Source organism: Dryobates pubescens, chromosome 16 (assembly GCF_014839835.1).
Source record: "Dryobates pubescens isolate bDryPub1 chromosome 16, bDryPub1.pri, whole genome shotgun sequence".
Taxonomy (NCBI): domain Eukaryota; kingdom Metazoa; phylum Chordata; class Aves; order Piciformes; family Picidae; genus Dryobates; species Dryobates pubescens.
In genome coordinates, this window is record NC_071627.1 from 23,764,930 (window position 1) to 23,792,797 (window position 27,868).

A 27,868-nucleotide genomic window follows, 5' to 3' on the forward strand; every position below is an offset into this window, starting at 1 on the left:
AGGTTTGGAACTATTGATGCTGCTTGAAATGTACTTGCCATGTAATTGAGAAGCATTCTTGTTCTGCAGCCATTTACTAATCACAGGAGAATGATGATTTGTCATTTTTACTTGCTTCAAATTACTAAAGGCAATTTCATTTCTCTCATGGAAATGACATATCAGAAAATGTGAACATAATCAAGAGGTAACGATCTGTAGCTCTGTGCACACACAGACACTCCAGATAGCAGCCAAACAAGTGCCTGTTCGTGGCAGAGGGAAGGCAGTGCAAGGCATTCAGATCCCCAGGCACAGAGTTCCCATCCAGGTAATGACATTTTCAACAGAGCATTTCAGCTGCACCATGCAGCTGTACCAATCCAGATTTCAGCAGAGGCAAGACTCCATCTCCTCAGTTTTGTGCCCACTCATCCATACCTGGGCAAAAAAAGCAACTGGTGACTCCTGGCCAAGGTAAGCATGTTCCCTCCAGCAAGCTTACATGGAATTGGTGTAGTGGCAATACCTTAGCATCCAGAAAACTCAATCAACTCTCTCCCATCAATCAGTAACTGCCTGTCCTATGGAACTATAGCACATAAGGAGAGTAAAGCAAAGAACTGGGTACTGGCATCAGGTGATGGTCACAGGATGTCAGGGGTTGGAAGGGACACAAAAAGATCATCAAGTCCAACCCCCCTGCCAGAGCAGGGCCATACAGTCTAGCTCAGGTCACAGAGGAACACATCCAGATGGGCCTTGAATGTCTCCAGAGAAGGAGACTCCACAACCTCTCTGGGCAGCCTGCTCCAGTGGTCTGTAACCCTTACAGTAAGAAGTTTCTCCTTGTGTTGAGGTGGAACCTCCTGCACTGCAGCACTTCAAACTCTATTTGCAGTTACTTTATGGTGTCTGGAGCATCTGTCAGGATGAGACTGACAGCTCTGGCTGTACAGGCGGAGAACAGTTCTGGAGTACACTTCACCCCTCCGTTGCTACTACCCCTGCTTCACCTCTGGAAACACTGGTGAATTACTCACTTTTGTTCTCTGATGTCTATTCCTTCTCTAGCAAGCTTGCCACAAATACCAGAAGCAGCACTTAAACTAGCATGGCATGTGCATGCAGCTGTGTGCTTCCCAGGGCCTGTCTTGAAGTTCTGGGAAAAGGAGGAGGAAGCATCTGGAAACATTTCACAGCCTCAGTGGGCAAGGGTGTGGGGAGCTTACTGGAGAGACAGAGAACAAGAGTCAGGCTAGGTGCTGCACTCTGGGCTTCTAAGCTTGCCAGCTAGAAATGATTTCTTCAAACTCACAGCATTGTTTTATTTCTAGAAGGAGTTTTAAAAATGGTGATGGGGAAAAAGGAGACAGATACATGGAAAGACCACCTTGGCTTGGTTGACAACTTGGTGATGCAAGGAGCAGCTGAAGGATAGACTTCCTTGATATCAGACTGAACAGTTCACTCATGCCAAACACAATCAGGTCCTAAAGAGCCTCTGTAAAAGCAGAGATGTTTCTCCAGCACATGGTTGGTTTTCAAACACTGTCATTCTTTTCTAACAGAACTTTTGTCTTTCCATGTGATGGGCAAAGGTCAATCTGAGCTTTTCTGCACCCAAGTATCACTTCTCCTAATAAATTCCTGCAAATCCTCTTCTCCAGAGCAGTTATCCTATTCATTTCCCATCAAATCTACCAGATGAACCAGTTCACAATAGGTTTGCCCAGGTTTCACTGGCCATGATGTGGCCCTAGCTGTGTTCATTCCTTGCTGCTGATACATGAACAGTAAACCTTCAGATCTCAGAGAGAGGGTTTTTTTTGCCTGTTTATAGACAGAGCAAATCCAAAGTGCTAATATAAAATAGAAAGCATTCTGCACTGCACTGCTGCTTTCAGAAAAGCAGCAAGATTGAACTGTTAAGATTTAGTTATTTTTTTAATTGACTTCTCAGAAATTTTGTGAAGACTAAATCAAACCAACAGCCAAACCAAAAGCCTCAGCGCTGAGAAGCCCTGAAACAAAACATTTGGCAGCTACTAGCAAAGAAGCTTCAGGACTGTATTTTGGAGCATAGCAACCAGGGGAGAGTAAGCTGTCTTGAGCTTTGAAGTTAAAGCTTTCAGCAACGCTTCCCATTTCTAAAGACGACAATAGAAACAAGGAAAAATTAACAAAGAGAAAATCCAAACCCCAGGCCTAGTTCAACACTCAGTGAATGGACTGACTGTGAAAGACACCCATACAAAGAAAGCAGAATTAGGCTGTTTGCTCAGGAATCAAGTAACCACAGCTAATCCTTTTGCAGTATTATCCTGTTTCGGCCTTTAATAAATCTGCTTTAAATTAAAGATGTACCCAAAGCCCAGAAACATCTCCTTTGATGTTTTAAATGGCTCAAAGAAGCCATTTGCTGGGAAAAGCTCAAAATACCAGTTCTGAAATGGAAAAGAAACAAGAAACCCAGTTACTTTCCTGTGCTAAGAGGCTGGAACATCTCAGGAAAGTCAGAGAACGTAGGATCACAACTGTCATGCACCTCAAGCATTGGAGGATCTTCTTCCCATGCACAAGGGGAAAAGGTCCTGGAATACAAGTTGCCCACAAGCAGTCACCCAAAGCCAGACGATCCTCTTGGTTTACAACCCTTGAATTGCATCAGCTGGAGACAGGAACAAGGAATTTTACATTAACTGAAGTCAGGCATTGAGCTTGGAATAAGGTAACTGAATTAGTGCAAATCATTTTTATTTAGCTGGCAGTTGGCATAAAAGGCTCGAAGACTTTGTTTCCTCTTCCTGTCAGGAACACAACTTTCAATGAGTGAACTCTGGCAGACAATGCACGATATAAATAGCAATTTTCTTCTGTTTTGATGTTGGCTGCAGAAAGGAGGCTTGGAAAAAAACATTGCCCTTCCCCATAAAATGTACAATAGGTAAATTGAACTACCAGCAAAAGGAATCAGGTTGTCCTTTCTTCAAAGGTAGCTGTAGACAGGGGAATGTGGGTAATTGGTATGTGATGATCAGGAACTCACAAACCATCAATTTGTTTGATTTGGCAGTCACAACTGTGATTCTCATCAAGTTAGCAAAGGAGCCCTGTGATTACCATCATCAAGATTGGTAGTTTGCCCAAAAAGAACAAGTACTGTATTTGCAATCCTCACTTATTACTGACTTCTTCAAAGGGTGTTTTCTTGCTCAGTGCAAAAGCATTCATTGCATGGAGGAAATCATCCACCAGCCAGAACAGGCTCAGGAACAGAAAACTACTCAAACTTGGTTGCTTCGTGCTTGGATCATTTCCTTTCTGTGGAAATTGTTGCATCTTTATAGGGAGGCCTGGGAACTTGGGATTTTCTGCAAGACACAATAAGTAGTCTGCAGGTGTCATGGTTAAGTGCAAGAAAGCCACATGCTCACTGTCCTGGGGCCCTTTCTCAGTCCTCCCAGTAGTGCTCTGGGGCTCAACAAGGTAACAATGGGAGAAAGCCATGGAAGCATAAACCACAGCACCCCCTCTCACCAGGAGCTGACCATGGCATTGCCCTGCCTTTTCTCAGCCATGTGAACTTGATCCATCAGAGTCTGAACCATGCAGATGCACAAATCCTTTTCCCAACCCCATCTCAAACATGGTTTTGGCAAACTCAGCCCAGTGGGCACCCATCTTCTAGTCCCACTTCAGCAGGAATTGACAGGCAGTGATGGATATTACAGAAGGGAGGGGTGGGAGGAAATTGCTTAAAACATTTTTAATTACATTGCCTGTAGAACAAATAAATACCTCTGGTTAAGACAAACTGAATTACAGCTTCTTCTGGTTCCTTCTAGTTTTCATCACAAACAGCACATTATTTCCCTCCCTGCTGCCTTCTGGATTCTCATTAACCTTTCAGTCAAGATTGCATTAAACATGTCTTGTTAATCACTATGTTCTTTGAGAAATCTGACATGGAGATGACAAATGCTTATCTGAAACCAACCCAACCCAGCCCACACAAATCCTGAACAACAAAATCAACCCCCAAACAACCACCACCCTCTGGTTTAATGAAGCACATCACAAGGACCACAAAATTCTGCTTTACAACACAGGTTTGATTTCCACTTTGTTACCTCAGCGAGTTTAGCAAGGCTGTGTGAATAGCTTCAGCATCTGTCCTTAAGGGAGAAGAAAAGGTCACAGAGCCTGAAGAAATCTAAATGCTTCAAGAACCTCCTCCAAAAGCCAAAGCAGTTTTACTGTTCTAATCTGACATTGTGCAGCTTCTGTGCCTCCGAAACAGCAAACCTCTACAATTAACATTTGCTGCTCTCACTCATGCTCACCATAGGTCAAGGCACTGCATTTCTCCAGAAGGTTTATAACCTTGTGAGTATTTCTAGTGAGAAGCTGTGGCACTCCTGGTGCAACACCAGGTAAGATAGGCATGTTTAGATTCAGCTCAACTTTTAGGGAGAAATATTGGATGCTCTATAAACACCAGGCACCTAACCTCCACCTTGAGGCAGTTAAGCCTCAAAACAGGTCCTGAAGCAGCTTAATTGACTGCTATTGATGGATTACATCTAGCCTACTAAATATACTTAAAAAAAAATCCAGTAAGACAATTCTGCAATGAAATTACCATTTATATGGCTCCTTTCATCTACAAAGGAGCCAAAGCCCTATGTATTTACAAGAGTATAAATACATACCACTGCTCAAGTGCAGCCAATTCTGCAGCAGGAAATATCAAATGCTCTGCACCAGCACACAATATAATGGCTTGCATGAAGGCAATGATGATATTTAAATCCAGAGAGATGACAACACCCAATTAACCAGATTAGAGTACTAAGCATACACTCTAATACAGGAGGCTTTCAGACTTTTATTTATCAGCTCCTAAAAATTCAGGCCACTACAGCATGACTTTAAGCCTCCTGAAAATAGCTTTGTTTTTCTTGCACACCTTTCTTGACCAAGAAAAGGAGTTCCTGCACACAATAACAAGCAAAGTGGTTCACGGACTCTGTGTCAGTTGGCCAAGACCACCTGTTAGAATCCACTGCTTACTTAAAACCCATAAATCAGCAGAAAGGGGGGGGAAGAAGAGGAGAGGGGAAAGGCAGAAAGGGCGGTGGGGGGGGAAGAAGAGGAGAGGGGAAAGGCAGAAAGGGCAGTGGGGGGGGAAGAAGAGGAGAGGGGAAAGGCAGAAAGGGCAGTGGGGGGGGAAGAAGAGGAGAGGGGAAAGGCAGAAAGGGCAGTGGGGGGGAAGAAGAGGAGAGGGGAAAGGCAGAAAGGGCAGTGGGGAGGAAGAAGAGGAGAGGGGAAAGGCAGAAAGGGCAGTGGGGGGGAAGAAGAGGAGAGGGGAAAGGCAGAAAGGGCAGTGGGGGGGGAAGAAGAGGAGAGGGGAAAGGCAGAAAGGGCAGTGGGGGGGAAGAAGAGGAGAGGGGAAAGGCAGAAAGGGCAGTGGGGAGGAAGAAGAGGAGAGGGGAAAGGCAGAAAGGGCAGTGGGGGGGAAGAAGAGGAGAGGGGAAAGGCAGAAAGGGCAGTGGGGGGGAAGAAGAGGAGAGGGGAAAGGCAGAAAGGGTGGTGGGGGGGGAAGAAGAGGAGAGGGGCAAGGCAGTTCTTCATAAAATAGTAGAGCAAAGCTCTCATGTCTAATACTGTACCTTTTTTGACTAGTTACATATTTACTGGTATGTGCTTTTAATCCCCATTAACACCAGTGTTACATTCCTTCCAAATGGCTGAGCACAAAGCTGGTCACAGCAGTTCAGCTTTCTGTGATGCTCCAGACAAAACCTTCCTTTCCTCCTCTCCCAGGGCTGAGGCATTCCTACATGTCCTCAAAAGAACTCAGAAATTACCCTTCTAAATGGCAATACTTCAGCCTTCCTGCAGACGAGAATAGGACTACTGTAAATTACTGACTTCTAATTTGGTGAAGCATCAGCAAAGACGATTGCTTTTTTTGAACCAGCTTCTGAACTACTTCAATATTAAGCCTTGAAATAGTTTTGTGCAACTGCAAGAGCTGCACATGATTTCTGCCACAGTACCTGAATTGTCCAGAGGATGTCATCTTTGAAATGCAAGGTACTGAAGTATCTTAGCAAAACCAGACCTTGGGCAATTGAAACCACAAGCACAGTTAGCCCCTGCTAACATGAGGGGCTGGGAATTTGGGTCCTAGAATCATAGAATCACAGAATCAATAAGGTTGGAAAAGACCTCAAAGATCATCAAGTCCAACCTGCCACCCAGCACCTCATGACTACTAAACCATGTTTCCAAGTGCCACGTCCAATCCCTTTCTGAACACTCTCAGGGACCGTGACTCCCTGGGCAGCACATTCCAAAGGCCAGTAACTCTTTCTGTGAAGAGCTTTCTCCTCACCTCAAGCCTAAACTTCCCCTGGTGCAGCTTGAGACTGTGTCCTCTTGTTTAAGAGGTAGCTTTGGCCAAATACTGCAACATGCCTCAGACAGACACTATGATGTCACCTTTGCTCCTCTGGATTTAGAGTGCTTGACTCCCTGCAGAATCAATGGCAGTGAGGTTAACCCAGCTGATGACTGCTGCAGTTACTCTGCCATATAATTCACCCCCACAGTGACTGGTAACACACATATATAGGGTTGACACCCAAACGACATTTGATTTGCTCAACCTGCAGACATTTAAAGCCTCAAAGGGACACTGAGTTCTCAGGCTGAGTACCAACATGTTTTCCACACCCTTCACAGACTTATCCTCTTGGTTTTGTAGCACTGCCAGCTGTCCTTTGAGCTGCTGCTGGAAGGAGCACCTTCAGCACTTAGAGGTTCACAGGACAATATTCTTCTCTTGAACATTAAGGATACTGAGCATTCTGATAGGTGGACATCATTGAAGACAGAAGGATAAAGTGACTTTTTTGGGTGTTCAGTGGCTCACAATCAATGGGATGCATGCAGACCCATACTGAAAAGTTCATAATTCAACTGCCACTATTTAGTGCACTGTCTGAAGGTGCTATCAGAAGATACTGAGATGAAGAATCATTCTGCTGATTTAAAGCAACACACTTTAGAGACTGTTGAGCTCAAGTTTGTAGCACCTACTCTTTTACCCTGGATACCATGATTAGTGTGGCTGAGTCCCCACTTCCATGGGGAGGCATTCAACAAGTCAGTGAGCTCTGGCCCCCATCCCTTGGGAAAGCCTTTAGTCCCTTCTCCTTACGACCACAGCCTGACCAGCCAAGAGAGAGAAAGTCTCACTGCCACTAAGCATTCTACAAGTCTCTGTTGTCTCCTCTCAGTGTGGAGGATTATCCTCATCAAGGTACCAAGGAAAGGACATGATCTGAATCATTTGCTTGAAAAATGACATGAGGATGGGTGAACTGTGCTGTCAGAGTGGTGCTGAAGGTCGACAGCAGCATGCAGAAGTCAACTGCAGCCCTGTTTGTGGGATCACTGAGGAAATCTATCCCCCAAGCAGTGTAAAGGCTGATGGTTGGAAACTGAAGGAACATGACTGATTTGCACAACTCCCCGGGTAGAAAAACATTTAATTTAAGAAAGATTAGATTGTCACAATCACCCCTGACAAGAATGGCTGTCTAGTGAAGCCTTGAGCCTATACTGTGGGCTAGCACTGTGCTCTAGCCCAGACCTTAAAAATATTCACAATACAGCCTGTCACCAGTGCTGCATTTCCTTGTCACTCTCTAAGTGTGACTGATTTACCAAGATCAAGACTAAATTCATGAGCAGCAGCAAGGGCACCTAACATGAATTATACAACTGGCTTTCCTTCCTAGCCTCCTGGAGATGCTCAAGAAACTGTTTTTCCTGCATACATTGTTCTTTTTTATATCCACACCATGCTCTGTGTAACAATGCATGACAGCACAGCACATCCCCCTGCCTCCTCCCTGCTCCCAAAGCAAAGAGGATGCTCAGCAACAAGGAGGCATTTGGCTATTAAATATCAAAGCCTGTGTTAGAAAATGGATTGGTATCATGGCAGAATGTCCTGTGCCCCAGGACAGCATGAAATAAATAAAAGGGGGGAGGGTCTGGAGTGGTGATGATCTGCTGAAGTGAATTTAGCACAGAGCAGAGTGCCTGTTTGCTTAGTGCAGAGGCAGCGAAATCCATCTATGGGGACAGGAGAGCCCTCCATAGAAGATGGGGAAGGGAGAAATCACACACACAAAAAGGAATCAGCTGGTTAGAGAAAGAAGAACAGGAAAGGACATTTCCTTTCTCTTCACTTTCCCAAAATCACCACTACAGATAAAACTGAAGTCATTAAACAAGCAAATTTAAACTGTGGATGAAAGGAGAGCCTGTGGAAACAAAGGGTCAGCCTTGAAAATTTCTAACACTGGCATCTTAAAATCATGGAATGGTTTTGCTTGGAAGAGACCTTTAAGAGCATCAAGACCAACCATTAACCCAGCACTGTCACCAGGCACCACTAAACCACGTCCCTCAGCACATCTACATGGCTTTTAGACCCTCCCAGGAATGGAGACTCTACCACTGCCCTGGGCGGCCTCTTGCAAGGCTTGACAACAGTTCTGGGGAAGAAATTTTTCTTAATGTCTAGCCTAAACCTCCTGAGAGATCCTGAGGCCATTTCCTCCTGTCCTATTGCTTGTTGGAAGAAGAAACTGACCCCTACCTCACTACAACTTCCTTTAAGAGAGTTGTAGGTGACCCTGAGCCTCCTTTTCTCCAGGCTAAACAGCTCCAGTCCCTGCAGCTGCTTCTCATAAGACTTATGCTCTAGACCCCTCACCAGCTTGGATGTGCCTGGGGCTGAGCAGGGGAATGACTATGGCTACAGAAGAAACACAAGGCTTAAAGAATGTCAGATTTTGGGAGGTGGCAAATGGTTCTCCTCCCAAACCCAGCACACAGCCCTAAGCCAAAGCTGTAAAATCAGGCAGCCAGGGATGAACAATGAGCAGGAAAATCCAGACAGTGCCCTCAGCTCTCACAGCAGTGAAAGACAATGTCTTGAGTGTATTAACAAAGCAGTAAATCCCACAGAGTAATTTACCACCCTAAAAGCACAGTGTGAGCTTAGTCTTGGGAGTTTTTGCCCACAGGAAGATGATCCTGGAGCTTCAGTGTCAGCTCACTTCTCATTCCTCTTCCAAAGGTATCTTTAAGTGGGTTGCTCGATTCACAGGTGAACTGCAAGATCCAATACTGAACTCACAGTGTCCTCTCTTGAGACTTAGAGGATACAATTTTAGGCACTGATGGACTGGGTTTCAGTTGCCATGTCAGTGCAGAGATAACCACTGATAACAAAGGAAGCTTCTTTCTAAGCCATTTCTACACAAGTTCACAAGCTTCTCTACAGACAGTTGCTTGGAAATCACCAGGCTTCTTCTCTGTGTGGGTTTCGTTCTTCCACTGACACTGAAAAGTTTGTGACAGTGCAGCAAGAGAACAGCATTAATTAAAAAGGCTTCCCATTAACAAAAAAAGGAAATTATGACCAGAAATAGATTTTTTAAAGTCTATTTTTAGGTTAGACAGAAGAAGAAAACCCCAAAACTTTCCAGTATCTCTCTATCTATGGACAAGAAATGCCAGAAGTTAAACTAATACAAGAGCAGAAGCAATGAGAAAATTTAATGCTGAAACGCCAGGAAGTTGCTGCTGTTTATCATTCAAATACTCTGTTGCTTCAGCCTGTGGGCTTCTTCCACAAGAAGATAGGTGAATAATTATTTGATTTCTCCAACCAATACAATCACTGTTCTTCAGTGACTGATTGGCCTCAGTGTTGCTCAGGATTACCTACTACTACTTTGCCGTTCTGACTGAAGTCTGAAAATGACTCTAATAAGAAGAGAGAGAGAAGGAATCAACAAACACAAGAGAGCTGAAATTTAGATAACAATAATGCCAAATTTATCACCACAGCAGCAACATGAATCACTCACACCTCTAAATCTACCAGGTTTTTTTGCCCCTTGATTCCTGAAGTACTGCTATCACATCATCTGAACCCTTATATTATTGATGCTTTCCTATTCTTGCAGTAATCTGAGAAAGCTGACTTAAACACCATAAACTATTCCAAGGCATTAGGCTGTGTATCAACATTAGAGAGCAAGCCTCTGGCAAACGCCCCAGGCTCACACCATTCCTCTCAGAGTTGGGTACTGGGCACTTTTGGAGCCTCGTTTTTTTGGCTCCAACCAAAAATGCCATCTCAAGAAATCCTGACCACCTTGCCAGCTAATTGCACAGAGCTAATTGAAACAACAGCAAGCAATATCTCCTGTTAGTATATATTCTCGGTGCTGTGAGTCTCTAGCACAGATGGAAGCTGTTTGCAGCAGACTGAATTCAGATAAGTCTTCTGCTTAATAATAAGCTGTAGTCAAAGCCATCAATTTCTATATTATTCATTTTATTAATCTAATATTTATCCAATATCTCACTGTATTTGACAGCAAAAGCTATCTCTGTGTTTGACCATATGAGCTCATAACAGTCTTGCTTCACAGATGCATTTGGAATGAATCTTTACATGCTCTATTTCCTATTTCCATTTCACACAGAACAGCTTAGATAGAGAAACAGATAAGTGAACACAGGAGCAGTTAACTACCCTCAACCTGCAGCCCATATCTTTTGGCATCAGTAGGAACACTTAGAGCTGCAAGACTGGATTCAGTAAGTAAAATTGCTGCTGAAAAGCAAGCAGACAAACATCTCTGAAGACTGAAATGTTCCTATCTAAGCCCTGCATTAAGCACCAGCATTGAGATGATCTTTAAGGTCCCTTCCAACTCATGCCATTGTATGATCTTCAGGATAGGTTTCTGCAAGCACTAACATCTCAAAGCTGAGCAAGATTTGCATGTGAAAACCCAAAAGGTTGACTATGCCTTCCCTCACAGAGGGGTGGAGAACCTCACCTCTGGTGCTCAGATGAAGTGGCAATCCCAGTATGTGGCAAGAGTTTGTTCATTTGGTAATGGCTGGCAGCTTACAGCAGCTAGAACCAGCCTCCCGTGGAAAGTATGCTGCCTGTAGGTACTAGCATTGACATATCCCTTGCCACCACACATGGTGATGCATCCTACAGCAGCACAAGCCTTCACCCTCTTTTCCATTTAGCCCCTATTCATATTTAGGCTGACCACTTTCCTCACTTCCCAGTGTTTCTCCTAGGCAAGTTGCCTTAGGGTAGGCAAAAGGTAACCAGGGAGTGCAGGTGATGCAGCTCTCAGTCTAGAAACAGAGCATCAGGCATGCCAGATACCTGCTCAAACTAAACACAGCCAGATTTGGAGCATGCTTTTAGATTCAAGGAAAAGTGTAGTCTTTAAATTACTGCTCTGAAATTTGCTGGCCTAGAATGAAAGACATTACAGCAGCTCATCAAAGAGTTACACAACTCAAAAGGGTTTCTTTGCTCAGCATTTCCTGTGCAGGATAAAATTTAAGTAATAAAGCTTCTGACACTAACCCTCCATACAGGTTCTATGATGACAGACTTCTAGTTTTGATAATTCAGACAGGGCTCTCTGTCCAGGCTGCCGCTCCTCTTCCATTTTCCTTACAGAGGCTTTTGCTGGATATTTTCCACAGCTTGTTCCCACTGGAAGGCTTCTCAAATCCAGTTCAGCAGAACTCGGCCACAATGTGTATCCTACGGTCCCAGGCTCGGCATCAAGCACAAACCAGACCATATTCCAGTGCAACACATCAGCTGAAACAGCCTTTCCCTTCAGTCTCCCTGCAATCTAAAGTGGCTCCATGTGATTGGTAAATGTCTTAGGTCTTCAAGCTTCACACTGTATCTCACAGCATCACCTTCCCCTAGGTGACAGGTACCTCTTTGACAGATCTCTCTTGAAAATGGTAAATACAGTGACTTTAAAATTGGAATTTCTAGGAAGTGGCTTTCATTGGTGTGAAAGGCAAGGTATCCCTGAAATAACTCTCAAATCTGAAGTTAAGAGGGGAAAAGTCCATTAACAGGTTGAAGCCTTGATCTACGGGAGGCATGTAGCACTTTAATTTCTATTTAATAAGACTTCCCCTCCCCACTCCAAGCAGTGCATCCACAATGCCTGGGAAAGCCCCTGTGAAAAAGCAATTCCTTCAAACTTTAGGTAGAGTTCAGTTTCGTATCTTCAGGGATTCTGCTTGAAGGTTATAGATAGCCCTGATGCTGCTTTTACCTTGTAATAATGTCATTTCCACAGATAATCAATCCCACTGATAAAGTCTATCTGCTGCTCTAAGAGAGGCAGCTAAGAGATGTCTAATGGTTAGGTTCAAATAAAACAGCTGCTTACAAGGACAGGCTGTTGGTCATGACTTGGGTCAAGAAGCCCTGCAAGTTGCTTCTGCACTGTACCTTAACCAAAGGGTCTAAGTTGAACACACTAAGTCATACCTAACCTTCACTACAGGTTTGAGGCTGCCATCAGCTTGAGAGGAAAAAAGATAAGTGATTTCAGATATTTTAAAGCTAAAGTGAGTGTGCAGACACAGTTTTCACATTTCCTCTCAATAATTGTGTTTATTTCACTGGAGGCTCACCTCACTCCCATGTGCTGTTGCTGGCTATAAACGTGCACAGATCACCTCTGTCCCGGGACTCACCCTCACTCTTTAATCACAGCTACACTCTGGATGACGCTGAAAGACAAAATAATGTCACACATTTGTGACTCCAAATGTTCTGAACCTTTTCCTACCCACTGCAAGGGCATGCAGAAGCCGTGTGACAGGTCAGGCCAATCCTCTCCTTTGCCTAGGAAGTCCTGGTGAAAGTAATGAAGCAAAAATAATGGGAATAGGAATTATGGGAGCCAGTCTTTCATACCCACAAGGGAATTAACTATACCACTACCTAGAGTATTGTGCATCTCCACACAATGCCTCCCTTGGAGAACATGTTTCCTTTTCATGGTCTCTCAGAAAACATCAGGGGTTCTACTTGTGCTTTAGGTCAATGTGAAAATCAAAGCATTACAGTAAATTTCTGTTTGGCAGGGTCAGTAGCATTGGTGTGTGCAAAGATAAATCCTGCAGGTTGAGGTAGAGCCTTTTCATTGATAACTTGAGTTTTAAATTCAGAGGTAAGACAAATTCCAGCCTCAAGTCATGTTAGAAGGACAAAGGGTAAAGCTGAAAAGCATCCCAGTGACTACAGTTTAGCTTTGTTAGTAGTCTCATCCCGTGACACAATTCATGGTCATGATCTGCAGAAGACAGTCAAATGGGGAGGGTTTGTGCGATGCTGCCACACTCCCAGGACACAAGAAGTATTTGCATGATGCTGCAGGGCTGGGCAGAACCCCAGATTAGACCTGCATCCTACAAGGTTTTTCTGTCTTTCCTATCTTACACAGGAATTGAAAGAGACAGCTTGAAGAACAGTGCCACCTCCCCTCGGAAAGCCTCTGCCTTTCTGGTAATGGTTTCTTGCATCTGTGAGCTCACTCTCACCGCACAATGCAAGGCAGCACCACGGCTGTGTCCCCAGCTGAAGAAAGCCATCACCACCCCGCTTCAGCCACTCAAGTTTTTAAAGGCTCTCTACCCTGTTCATGCTACTTAGGAAACTTTTCTTTCAAAGCCATTTTGGCACTTTCTCCTCCTCATATCACTCATTTAAAAAGAAGTCTTTTCTGACCTGACAATGCAGGTTACTGAAAGTCTTTCGAGATAGCTGCTCTAGGAATCTGCAGAAATTCAGAGTGAGATCTCACAACCTGCCTTAGTGGAATCTAAACTAGGAAACTTCCTCTTCTCCTTTATTTCCCTACCTTTTCATCAAGATCTCCTGCAAGAAATGAGTACAGGCAGCTAGACCTAAAATGACCTGCCTCACACTTACTCAGTTTGAACAGGTAGCAACAATGGAAGAAAAAAAACTTGCATTAACAAAAAATATCCTCCACTAGCATACACATGGAACATGAGATTGCCTTCCCACCCTCCCCAGAAGAAAAGGGAATTAGCCGCAGAAGCTACTTTAGCTAGGATTACATTACAGACAACTTGAAGAATGTTGTCTTTTGGACTGTGATCCTTTCTTCCTGTACATTTATTTCTATATGTAGTACATTAAAATGTGTTAAAGAAAATCCTACACCATTGAAGAGCAGTCTGAAGCACACAGAAATGAAAAATAATGGGTATAGCTACAGGGACCTTAACCTCTTGTCTCTGCTTTCCTCTATTTATGACAAAAATAGAGTAGAATTAACCAGGCTGGAAAAGACCTTCGAGCTCATCCAGTCCAACCTATTACCCAACACCATCTAATCAACTAAACCATGGCACCAAGGGCCTCATCCAGGCTCTTCTTAGCAGAAGCATAACCTAAGGCAGAGCAACATTGATGCAGCATTGCTAGAATTGTTACAATTTGCACATTTCTGCTTTCCCAAGGCAGAAAGGTCTCAGACAGAAGAAACCAGTAGCCCTGATTGTCAATACTGGCAGATGAGCAGGCCAGTTAAAGGGAGTGGCAGACAACACTGTTGTGATGGAGCAGACAATTATGAAAAGAGCTGGAAAAAATACTCATCATGACAGTAACTGACAGACTTGCTGCTGTTATTTCAGGTATAGAAACAGACCTTGCATCAAATATCACAGGTGAGAGGAATGCAGCTAGCTGAGCTCTCCATTGCTGTTTTGTGTAGTGAATCAAAGAACTCCACTTGCATCATCTAGTTGTCAGTGACTGGGCACAGGTCCAGGGTGTGTGAGTTGTTCCACAAAGAGTGAAGCTAAGTCCAATTTTTCTGAGTTTATGTTCCCTGTACCTTCCTCTCCCCACTACAATACCATCAGCATTCTTCTTTCTGCTTCCCACGTACCATCAGCTGCAAACCAACTTCTGCATCCTCTGCAGCTGATGGCACAATGCTGCCAGACAACCCAACCTCCCTTCTGCTATTTCCTTTGGTCAGATAGAGCAACAACTGGGGGTCTAGGGAAGGAGAGAGGGAAGAGAGGACATGAACAGCTGTATCTGCTAAGGAAGAGTTGCCAACCTGCAAGTTATCAGGCAGGTTCTCAGCTGGTTTCCAGCCCAAGGTATGGATATTTTGAGGGTCCAGACCAGTTCCTCTCATAATTTTGCCTTAGATTCAGTGACAGTACTCTCAAAGTCACTATGCTGAACTGTGAGCACAGTCTGACATTTTTCTATACAGTGCTTTGACTGGAAAATATTCACATCATTCTACCTGCCACAGTATCTCCTCAACACTACATATTAACAGCAGTGTTTTCTTCCTTACACCAACTAAACACATTTGATATGATGCAATGACTTTGTTCATGACTAGTTAAACCCCAGCTTAGTTGTGCATCTATATTTGAAGGAAAAATTTTTGCAATATAAGGAGTGTGTTGTGCACTTTATACCACAGTGACACCAACTTGAGTAATGTCAACCCCTGGATGTATTTTCTAGTCCAATTATGCTACAGGGGCACATCTGAGCATGATGCATAATGTACAGGAGATACACACATAAATCCCATTATTGTTAATGGAAACTATAGGCATTGCATCTCCCATATAGTCTTCAAAAAACCTGTGCCCCACAGAATCATTTTAAAGCACTCATTCCACACAGTATGAACCTGTTTTCTAAACACTCCTCCTTTGCCTGCTCTGTTCTAAAGGAACAGGAGACAGCTGACAAAGAACAAGCCTTACGGCTCCAGGCCCTTTGAGTTTCCAGCCTTTGCTTTTGAATACTGAAAATGTAAAGCAGTCTGTATCATTCAAATAACCTAATTTTCCAATCCACCTTCATTAACATTGCTGGCTGAAGCCAATTACGAATGCCTTAAGGCTTACAGCCTCATAAGCATAGTGTGACAGGTCAGATTTTATTGTTTGCTCCATCCATCATTACTGACATAGTAATTCAAAGTACACAAGGCAGAGTCTTCTCACTGCTGCTGCTTTCTCACCACACACCTGCTGTAATTTTAATATAGGAGCTTATTTATTAAGTATATCATCCTCTGTCATTCAGTGCTGCCTTCTTCCACACATGTCAAAAGAAAAAGCCCCAAGTTAGGTTTTACTCCTAGCAGCACACAGTGTTCTGTCCTTTAGGGTAATGCAGCCAAGCAAGTAATTGCTGCTGCTGCGTTTCATCAACAAACACAATGTGATAATGAGAATTAGAAACAATTAAATAAATAAAATTCAGCTACTGAATAACCATAACCCCCCCCAAACAACAACAAAGCCCCAGAACCTTTTGAGGCGGTCCAAAGAACTAACCAAGATGTTCACTCACTGCGAAACATGGCTGATAAATCTGCAACTTTCAGCTAAGGATGGGCAAATATCTTCATTTTCCAAGACACAAGTGAGCTGCAGCCTTGTTTAATTCAGAAAGCTTTCAGCACACATTTAAAAACAACCCACCACACTCCCTGCAAACAAGGTTGTTTTTCTGGGTTTTTGGAATGCTGAGCAGCCAAGAGTGGAGTGTTACATATTCAGACTTCTAATTATTGCTGGTAGTTACCTGGGTGCCTAAATAAAAACATTGCTTTTGACACTGTAGAGGATTTGAAGGGGAAAGAGAATATAATGGATTTATTTTTTCCCCCCATGTTTTTCCATCTCTCCAAAACAACCCTAAGTGGCCCAATCAGAAAGGCAGGGGGAGCAAACATTTCCTGCCATGAGCTGCCCTTCAGCACTGGTCTTTGCTGTGTAAAGAAAGTCAGGCCCCTGGTACTTAAACCCCAAAACATCAACAAAAAACCAACCACCCCAAACCCTCAAAAATCCCAAACCCAGAATGAAACACAGCTCTACATTAAAATTAATTTAGCATGCTGCAAATTGCCATAACAACCCTCCTCCCCTCCCCACCAAATATTCATTGCTGTGTGCCAATACCTTTGCAAACAATATTTTCCTCCCCTTCCTAGTTCTTTTGGAGGTAGTCTGGTAAGAACTGCTATGTAAACACAAGGAGCTACATAATCATGTGGCTTGTGTAATCATTAAGTCCTAGAGTCTTTTAGTGGGTAAACATGAAATGAATATAACCAATTTAAGGAGGATACATTTAAGGGAATTCTGTCAGTTGATTTCTAGTCAATTTAAATGAATGTATCAGAGAATCGTATCATAGAATGGTTTGGGTTGGAAGGAACCCTAAAGATCATCCAGGTCCAACCCTCTTGCCATACCTCTCACTAGCCCAGGTTGCTCAAGATCTCATCCAGCCTGGCCTTTAACACCTCCAGGGAGGGGTTATGCATGACCTCCTTGGGCAACTTGTTCCAGTGTCTCACCACCCTCACTAGAATTAATTTCTTCCTAATCTCCAGTCTAAATCTCCCCTCTCCCAGCTTCAATCCATTCCCTCTCATAGTATCTCTAGAAGCCCTCGTGAAAAAAAACCCTTCCCAAGCACCTGAATGTACTAAGTGCATTTCCCTCCAACCCCTATCCTCCAAGAATTCACTGAGTGGTAAACCCAACAATGCAGAACTCCCACCACAGTGTACTACTTCTGTTTAACTTAAGAGTTTATTATCTCATGGGAGCACTGCTGAAACTCAGCTTCTTTCTGGGGCTGTGGACATGCAGGATGTAGTGGCTTTCTCAGTTTTTTACAGAGCCACAAGTGTATGACCAGAGCCAACTGGGAAAACTGGACTGTAAAGAATTAAAGGGAGCTGAATGCAAGAAACAAGCTTACACTGTCTGAAGCTTCATCATCCCCTGTCACTTGCTGATGGTGCCTTTGTTGGAAAGCTGAAGGTTGTTTTATTCTGCAGTTTTCCCATTGCCTTTCCCAGCATGGTATTTGCACATCAGCTACGTATCAAGAAGGGTTGGTTTGGTTGTTTGGATTTATTTTTATTGTTTTAAAGGGAGTTCAGAGCAGTATTTTCTCTGAAGTTACCAAAATAATATGAAGAAGTGAATGACCACTGCAGTAACATGCCTAAGAGGCATTTTTATAGCTATTGTCCCCAGATTCTGTGAGCTTAAACTTGATAATTAAAATAGTCAACTCTAACAAGTCTTAGCCCTGGTAAAAGAATAGATTCAGGAATTAAAGATAAAAATATAATAAGGATTTAGAGGCTGAGAAAGCATGCTAATCACAAAGAAACCAGTGTGTGCAAAGCCAAATTGGTTTGGACTGAGCAATGTTAGAATGTGAAGAAACAAACTAAAAATATCCTTTCCCTGCTAGGCAAGGTTACAGAAATGAGATAAACATTGCCATACCCCAATTAGACCAACCTCTTTCACCCATAGTTGTTAAAAGTTGTAGGTACCACTTGGGATAAATTTTGCCTTTTGCTCACTGGCCCCAGAAGAAATTTAAGTGTAGGAATGTTAAGTAATATCTCTTAAAAGAAATTCTACCAGGGAAGGAAAAAACCCACCACCACCAGATGATGATGAATCTAACTCCATCCCCAGAATTTCTGTCCTGCCTTTACACAGACCACAAGAGGTGACCAGCCACCAGCATACCCAAAGCAAGCCCCTTCTCTTTCCAGCACTGGATGCTGGCTTTCACAAAGTTTTAAGTTGCTGGATTCCCCCCAAAACAATCAGTGTTCTCTCTACAAGGAGATTCCTCATGGGAATCTTATGAAGGGATTATTCCCATCACACACAGGATTAAAAAGATGTTTGTTTTGTTTTCCAATCTGTTTGCAGATCTGTGTTAACAAAGACTCCTCCAAAGACTAAAAGGAATAGCAAGAAGCCATCTCTGAAAAACATCACATCTTGGGCCACAGCAATGTCTCATTAATTCATAGCATCTCAAACCTGGCAATATGATAAAGCAGCCCTTAACCTGTAAAAAACTGCCCAGAGCTCTTCCTTCTTTCCTCTGTCTGTTGACTCACTCACAGAAGCCTCTGAGCTGTTCTCACAATTCATACCATGCCAGGTGAAATACCTTGCAGACATGTATATATTCATGGGGTTTAGCTAGGAAGCTGTCACAGAAGCAGCCACAACACAGATCAGTGGCTCTGCAGGGCTACTTTTACTAGTTGGGATATAAAATCGGTAGAGGATTGTTTGGGATTTTGAATTCACTATGTGACACCACTGAAAAGCAAAAGCTTCTTCACTTCATCAAAAATCCAAGTGGGATTTGAAAGGAAGCTCAGGAATTTGCAGAACTGGATTGTTAGTTAAGAAGAGTTCAAAACCTCCAGTTCCCTTGAGTTTAACAAAGGTTATCCCAGGGAAGGCACAGACCCCTCTGCTGCTGGTTGCTCACTGTGGCCAAAACACCCCTACAGGACAGTGCCAACACCCCAGAAAGCCACAGGAGGCAACAAAGCATTCTTTGAGCACACTAATTGACCAAAAGATGAATGTCAATCTTTGTGTCTAAGGGGTGTTTTCAGAGGTGCTCAACTGCCTCACGACATTGGCACGGATCAGGAGGTACTCCAGAGATCTACCTTATTCCTGGTGCTCTGCTCATTCCTTGAGACCATGCAGAGAAAAACACCACATAAACAAGAGGATGGCATTAGGATAAACACCTCTTCATCAAATAACACAGCTCACCTCGTGCTCCAAGCCAAACAAACCGTGCAGCTGCGGCAGGCAGCGTGCAGAGCTCTGTGTGCTTTGCCTCCCGAGAGGTAAAGTTTATTATTTAGGATTTCATTATGCAATAAGAGTTTCAAACAGCTTTTGGATTACAGGACTCCACTCTCACTAGCCCAGATTACAGGCTGCAGAAGTGTCTACCCTGTTGATAATACAGTGGCCAGATGTGCCCAAGTCAAATGAGCGATCTGCAGGAGGTACCTTGGCATCAGGCAGAGACCTCTGGAGTTTTCCTCCTGTGAGAATTAAAACAAAACAAACAAAACCCAATCAAAAACCCAAACAACAACAAAAATTAGGCACAGTGATCATGCCAGGTTTATTGCTGCCTTTAGGACATCCTTGCAATAAAATTAACCAAATAATGAAATCTGAAAAGTCTACTACTGGAATAAGGAAGTACCAACAAAGCTGTATAAAGTTTTTCCTCTCTCTCTCTCTAAATCACTAAGGACAGTCATATTGATGAAATCTATTGATTTCCACACAGAGGTATTTGAATATTTTGATAGTTTTCATCATGAACTCAAAGTAGCTCTTCCAGCATTTCACTACAGGAGAGAGCCAGATCTTCCCATACTGTGAGGGACACAGACTGCCTCTCAGCAGCACAACGGTCAGCATAAGATATGGTAACACACCAGATCTGCAGCACACAGGCTCAAGCCACAGTAAACTGTGGCAAGCCTAGACTCTGAACTCAAAGTATTGAGCTCATAGATTAAAAGTAAGAATCACCGAATCACCAAGGTTGGAAGAGACCTCAAAGATCATCAAATCCAACCTGTCACCCAAGACCTCATGACTAAACCATGGCACCAAGTGCCACGTCCAAACCCCTCTTGAACACCTCCAGGGATGTGACTCCACCACCTCCCTGGCCAGCACATTGCAATGGTGAACGATTCTCTTAGTGAAGAGCTTTCTCCTCACCTCGAGCCTAAACTTCCCCTGGTGCAGCTTGAGACTGTGTCCCCTTGTTCTGGTGCTGGTTGCTTGAGAGAAGAGACCAACTCCCTCCTGGCTATAGCCACCATTCAGGTAGTTGTAGACAGCAATAAGATCTCCCCTTATATTCTAAGGGGAAAGAGGAAGGGCAGGGGAAAGAACAATGTCTTCCTGCACCTCCAAGCACCAACCTCTGAATTTGTTCAGAGAGCACATGCAAAAACTTCTCCAGGAATTTCTATTAACCATGCCCTACTCTTCCCTTCTTTCTTTCCCTCCTTCCCAGTTCCTTAATTTTCCCTTACAAAACCAACCCAAAGCTAAAAGAAGAGCCTTTCATCCAACTCCTCACTTAACCGAGGGCAGGACAGGCCTTCACACTTGCAAAACAAGACACTCAGCAGAGGTTTAGCATCAGGAAAGGCTGAGTCACCCCTTTGACAAACCAGGCACAGCAGAAGCTGTGCAAAACCACAGCTGGGAAGCAGCACACCACACCTACAGGGTACACAACCCAGCCCCTCAGCACAGGGCACACAACCAAACCATGTTGCGGCAAATACTTAATGGACACATTAACAAACACTTGTTAATTGTTCCTCTGAATACAGACAACTCCTAATTAAGTGCAGCAGCCCTCACACTCCACACATTTAACTAAGAGTAGCTTCTTATTCTGATTACTCTTTTTTCCCCTCCCATTTCAAGGCTATTGAAAGGTTCTCTCTCTTGCATCCCCCTTAATATCACATTTGTTACCTGACATCGTGACACCAGGAGGTGATTTTCCCCATTTTCAAACAAAAAGATACATGATCATGGACTTAATTAGTTTGCCATGATTTAATTAAAAATTGGAGAACAACAGTGTACCTAATTACAGCATAATAATTATAGCAATGTACCTTTCCATCTTTGAAGGGCCCATTAGTCATCGAGGTGGTATGTTTTGCAATTTAAGATCATCCTTATTTTCATTTTCTAATTAGTTAAGTGCAGTCATCGCCATGTTCAGGTAATTGCTTTATTAACTAGCTTAATTAAACTTCCTGTAAAACCCACAGCCACAGAGTTATTTTTCTTAATGCGTTGCTGACAAAAACATTAACTAATTATGGAGTGCTCTTTATAGGGCTTGCTTACCTCATGAGCTGAATTCATCAGGACTTAAAGACAACTTTGCAAACTGCAACACATCCTGGATGTGCTTTCTGTTGTCTGAGCATTAATGCTGGACCCAGAAAAGAGCAGTTTCTCTGTTTATACAGTTTTAGGAGATGGGAGAGTGTGTGTGCATTTGAAAAACCTTTGCTTTTCAAGCAATGATTGGAGACAGTGAAATCTGTGACAAAGCTAAACCCATAGAGTTCAAAAGTTAACAGGAGAAGGGTGACAGTTTTTGAAGTTTCCAGAAATAACAAAATTATGACATCAAAAAGCAAACCCTAAAGGAAGAACTGCTGGAAAGAGGGCACAAGGACTGAATAGATGCAGGACACATCTGTGTTCAAATTGTGCCCTGCACAGGCAGTGAATGAGTTTGTCATTTGGAAAACAAAACAAAAACAAAAATCCCACTGCACACCACAGCCAAACATCTTCATCCCTTCAACTTCAGTACTTCCATGAAGCAGATGAAATGATCCAAACCAAGATCAGAGCAGATCCAAGCATTTTGACTCGCACATGAAACCAAATCAAGTTAAGATCCATCAAAGTACTCAATACCTTTGCAGTAGTGCAGATACATTTCCAAGCCCTTTCAGCACATGATCTGGGCATGGCCTTCCAACCACATTGCTGTGTTTGTGTTGGAAATCAACAACTCTGAGTATTTTCCAATGAAAGATGAGAAAGAGAAGACTCCTTTGACTAGCCTTCAATAAATTAGTTGAGGCTAAAAGCTTTCATGTGTGTGGAAAATCCTGAGCCTTGATCTTAACTGACCATTAAGCTTAAACATGGTGGCTTGGAGTTTACTTTTCAATGAGTGTTTGGGTTAGATCATTCTCCTCAATTTTATCAATGAATTCTTGCCTCTAGGTCTGTAATGTCTGTCTTCATGAATAAAATGTCACTAATTAAAAAGACCCCAAACAAACAACATTGGTTTTGAGGAAGAGCCATTCAGTTGGAAAACCTCAGGACAGTGCCACAGTGACCTTCTGAGGAGGCTTGGCCTTGCCATTAACCTAACATGTTAACCTGAGTGAGGAGATAGGATTTTGTTTCACTCTTTTTACCTACAGAATCAGTTACTGAGCACCTCTATAGAGACATCCAGGCACACCATCAGGCTGCAGTACTGGTCCTCAAGTATACACCATGTAGCCCATCTTCCTGCAGGGCCAATAACACTTCCTCTGCTGCTCTCAATTGGCTGCCTTCAGAGAATCCTAATCCTTTAGAACTGGAGTGGATGGGCACAGTCAGTTCCCACAATTACCAGCACTATAATTAAAACAAGCAAAATGTTTTCTTTCAAAGTGCAATCTCTTCAGGAAGCACCAGAACAAAGAGCCTAACAGACTGAGGATCATCAAACACAGCACAGCAGCAAGATGATAATGCCTCAGTTATTTTGCCATATAGCTTTTATGAATGGAAGATTTTGTTATCCAGTCACAAATGACTACGCCATCATTTAAAAGAACAACAACTGAAAATGCATTTTATGTTACTTTCCTGGGATTGAATCCTTAAAGATTTCTTTTTAAGAGAACAAATCAAAATCCTCCACATTCCTCAGGCTCTACTGAGCATCAATCCAGACGAAGCTCTGCAGTCTTAATTTTGCTTTAAGGTCTGAAACTAAACTTTGAATGGGTTGAAACTAAAAACGCCAAGCAATGATGTAGTGAATACTCAGGACCTGTTTAAAAAGAAATGTCAACCCAGGACAAAACTGAAGTGGAAAAGGAATCTGCTCCCTTCTTAAAGAGCAGTACTTTGATGAAGAGGAGCATTAGCTCCTTTATTAGCTTGCCTTATCTAAAGATACAGATGCTTCCCTCCACTTTTGCATAAGAAACTAAGAATTACTTTAATTCAGCCCTTCATCCCTCAGCCTACCAACCTGTCAAGTTACAAATCCTTAAAAGAAAAGTACAGAGGAGGAAAGGAAAGAGCAAGTAAGGAAGAGAACAAATCAGTCCTGCTGAACTACACCAATCATCCCTGCTTCTGGTCATCACTGGCTTAGGGACTCAGTATGCGAGAGGTTTCCCAGCCTGCAGCGGATGCATTCTCAATGGATTCAGCTAAATCCCAGTTATATCTTTGGCCTGCACACTGCTGTGCTGCAGTGAATGTCACAACTTTATGCTGAGCTGAAAAAAATAAAAACACTTTGTTTTGAAACCACTGACTTTGAATTTCCTTAGATCTTGCATTATGAAGTACCACATCCCCTTTGCAGCGTTAGAGAGGATTTCATATACAATCATGCTCAACTGCCCCAGTTGGCTCTCTGCTTCCTTGCAGATTCCACACCTCTGACAGCCCTTCTCTGAGCATTTCCTAGTCCTACCATGTCAGCTTTGAGATGAAGTGATGGCAACTGAAAGCAGTAAGTTGTCCAGGGATTTACAGAGAAACAGTGTTTGGTGCTTGGTCTCATTTCCTTTTTTAACATTTTATTTGCATTTTTGCCTGGCAGTGATCATTATAATATTTTCTGAGAAATTGGCAGGATTACTCTGAGATCAAAGGGCTAACCAAGAGCCTGGCGTGTACATTTGGTTATTTTCTCTTAATGCAAGTTACTGTGTGTTTATTGGCATCCAAGCTTCATCTGCATTTTATCAGCCAGTCCTACTTCTGTCCTATCTTTTCCTTTTCATTCATTTTTACCTCAGCTAACAGTTCAAAGAGCAGGAAGCACAATCCCTGGTACTGACAGCACTGAATGACAGCCCCTAGTCATAGTGACACACTTTGATGCTGGTCTGCCAGCCCAGGAGCTCCAAGCCCAATCCCTGTCTCTTGCCTGACCCCCCACTGCGCTGGCAGGAGAAGGCAAAAATCAAACTGAGCCAGGACAGATCAAAATGCTGCTGTGCACACATATGCTGTCTGCCTGTGTTTCTAGATGGACAACACACCATTTCAGAAGACATTTTTTTCCCCCTCAGGAGTTATTTTCCCCTCCCTGAAATGCAGCAGCTACTCTCCATCTATTGTTTACAAGCTTAGCAAGAACCCTTTCATTTTCCCAGCACGTCATTACACCTTCACCAGGCAGCAGAGGCAGAGCTAGACCTGAACACCTATGTACAAATGCAAAGCAGCATGGGATTTGCCCACACTCATATGTCCAGCATTATGCATTTTCAGTCAGCTGTAGACCATGCCACTGGTGCTGTGTCAGGAATACTACCTGCCAACAGCACTGCAGGTGGAAAACTTACCAAAGAAAAGGTTTGCTTTTTAGTGACTTGATGTCATCCTCATTTCTTGCCCTTTTCTGGTGAAAACCAATGGTGAATTAGAGGGAAGCAGTTGTATTCTGGTCATAAAAGCTGCCACAAAGTCGTGATCATTACTGACCTTAAAAGTGTTACTTAAGATGTTTAAGAGTAACATTTAGTTTTAATGCTCTGCCCAAAATATTTTCAGGTCTTTCACCAAAATTTGCCTTTTGAAAACAAGGACATAAATCAGTCAATGAAGCAAAGCTTTCAGAAGGAGCTGTAGAGATAATGATGTTCTAGAGGTTACTGCAATGACGTAGTCACACATTCACAGCGTACTGCATGCAGCAAAGAACAGTAGTTCTGCAAAAACCATCTCCTTGGCATTGTGTAAAGGTTAAGCAGACACACATCCTCTCACTAGGAGCGATGCTGCAGAGAGATTATCAATCAGCATGACATTGGAGGAACCTTCAATCAAAAAAAAAGGATCTAGAAAAAGCAGCTACAAATCTCCAATGTGACTCCAAAAGCACTCAAACCCCGCCTTCTCCAGCCAGTGGGACACAACAGGGGCAAAAATCCATGGCTAAGAAGTTGCTGCACTTGAGGCCAACAAGATGTTGCCATTTTCAATTGCTAGGACAAGCTCAATTGATAAATACAATAAACAAAGATGAGATAAACCTGCTTTAGAAGAAGTCTTTTAAAAGAAGTCTCCCTTCAAAACAAACCAACCAACCCACCCCACAAACCACTCAAGCAGTGGCATGTCAATGACAGGAATTGTTTGGTGTCTTTATTATAGAGATCAGGCTTGAATCCCAGTCAGAACAGTTTGGAGGATTTACAGCAGAATTTCTGATGAAAACCATTTGGGTGTTACAGTAAGGAATACAGAAGGTCCAAGAGAGCCTGAGCTAGCAGAAGCAGGTAAGCTGCACAGAAGTAAGTTCAGTAGGGTGACAGAACAGGCACTGAGAGCTGTTTACTCTCTCAAGAGCCCAGACAGAAAAAGACATTTTCAAAATAAGCCAAATTTTACTCTGAATACCAATGCTAAAATTACTGCATCACACACTCCTAGAGAGCATTCAAGAGCATCTTTAACAGGCAGCTTGGAGCTCATCTTCTGCAGAAGACAGTTTCTGCTGATTTGCTCCTTTGGCCATACAAATCCTTCAGCCAGAACAGAAGCCACAGCAGCATTGTAAAATGTGGGTTCATTAAGGGGCCAAGAATTGAAGCTGCCAAGCCAAGAATATGATGTGGCTGCAATATCATCGCTGTTAGGTCACAGCAGAGAGATTTCTTTCCCCCTGATCACTTTATTTGCATGGATTTTTGCATTGTAAAGGGTGACCTTACTGGCTGACAGACTTTACCTTGCATGCAGGAAGAGAAGAAATCCTCAGAGCCAGTCCCTAAACATGACTTCCAGTGCCTGAGTTGCTGTTTATGGAATATGTATCCCAGGCATGGCAAGCTTTATTTGATGGTAGGAGATGTGGACTGCTGAATGGATGCAAAGTCAATTTCTTTTATGGAGTCAAGCCCCAAGGTGATGATACTCTCAATACCACAGTGAGTCAATTTATCCCCACTGGGTTCTGGGAATGTTTTTTTATGGCACCATATATGCTGCATCTGGCACACAAGCCTGTTCCAACTGTGGTTTAAATGATTTTTAATGTGCTACCCATGCACCCTGGATTAAAAAGAAAACATATCTGTCACAGAACAATACTGCTGCCAAGTTGTTTTAGCATTTGGAGAGCAGATCTTAAACTATCCACAAATCCTCATCTGCACAAGAAAATCTCTTCAAATGATTTTTCTCCCCTGTTGCATCATCAATATTGAAAGTGTTCTCCTTCATTAGCAAGAACAAGCTATTCAGAGAAACATGAATCATGAAAGTCATGAGATTCTGATTTGTCATTCCCATTTGCTGTTTGTCAAGTATGTAAAAATCTCCATTTATCAGCACTTTTTTTTTTTACACAAAAAAAGAGTATTCTGAAGCAAGCTGTCATTTACCACTGCCTGTTAATGGAAGCTGTTTCATCTCTGTGCTCCAGCACTGACAGGATTCCAGGTCCCCAGCTGAACTTACCTTGCTGGTGTAAGTATGTCCATCAGACCCGCAGACAGCACTGGCATGTGCCATGGGGCAAGGCTTGCATTTCACTATGCTGGCTGGTCCAGTCCAGTGCTTCTGAGCCAAGGTTCCTTTCTTTTGTCGAATGCTGTAAAAGAAGAGACAGATTTGTGGTTTGGTTTTTTTAACTAACATGCTTGTATCAAAGAGAACACTGAAAACTTCTCAGCATAATGCAAGGCTGGATGTTCAACAGAGCATTAATTTAAACAAATACATCAAATGCAGCTCCCCACAATGCTTCTACACACATGGCACATTACAGCTGGCAATTGAAAAAGTCATAAACTGGCAAGCAGGCCTAGATTTACAATACTTGGCAGCTTCATTTTGATTTAGACCTACAAATGACTTCACTTAAGAACCCAGCATTTTCTTGAACTAGTGTTCTGGTGGGGGAGGAGAGTCACAGAATTATTGAGGCTGGAACAGACCTCAGATCTTCAAGCCCGGTAACGTTACATCACCTTGTGTTTAGAGACATTTGCACCATTTGCAGTCTTCTCAGAGCTGCCAAGTTACTGTTAAGGTAATGACAATTTAAACACAAAAAATCCTTTGTGAAGCACTGCCACTTCTAGTATGCTTATAAAAACGTACAGAAGTCACCAAAGAGCTCTGGCATGGTACATGCAGTAGCCCTCTCCACACGCCAGCTACTGAACAGCTGTTCTCCAATCAATCACAGCCCCCACCAGGAATGTTATAAACTGACAGAGACCAT

The 27,868-nt window shown here is 43.0% G+C and overlaps 1 protein-coding gene across 1 annotated transcript in view; it reads right to left on the reverse strand.

Annotated features, from left to right (window-relative positions):
* The window catches only part of SPOCK1 (SPARC (osteonectin), cwcv and kazal like domains proteoglycan 1), a 298,517-nt gene that overhangs the window by 74,979 nt on the left and 195,670 nt on the right, over nt 1–27,868 (reverse strand). Inside the window, exon 5 of the mRNA XM_054168279.1 lies at nt 27,100–27,232. Within this exon, the coding sequence (XP_054024254.1) occupies nt 27,100–27,232 (133 nt within the window). The remainder of the gene's footprint in view (nt 1–27,099; nt 27,233–27,868) is intronic.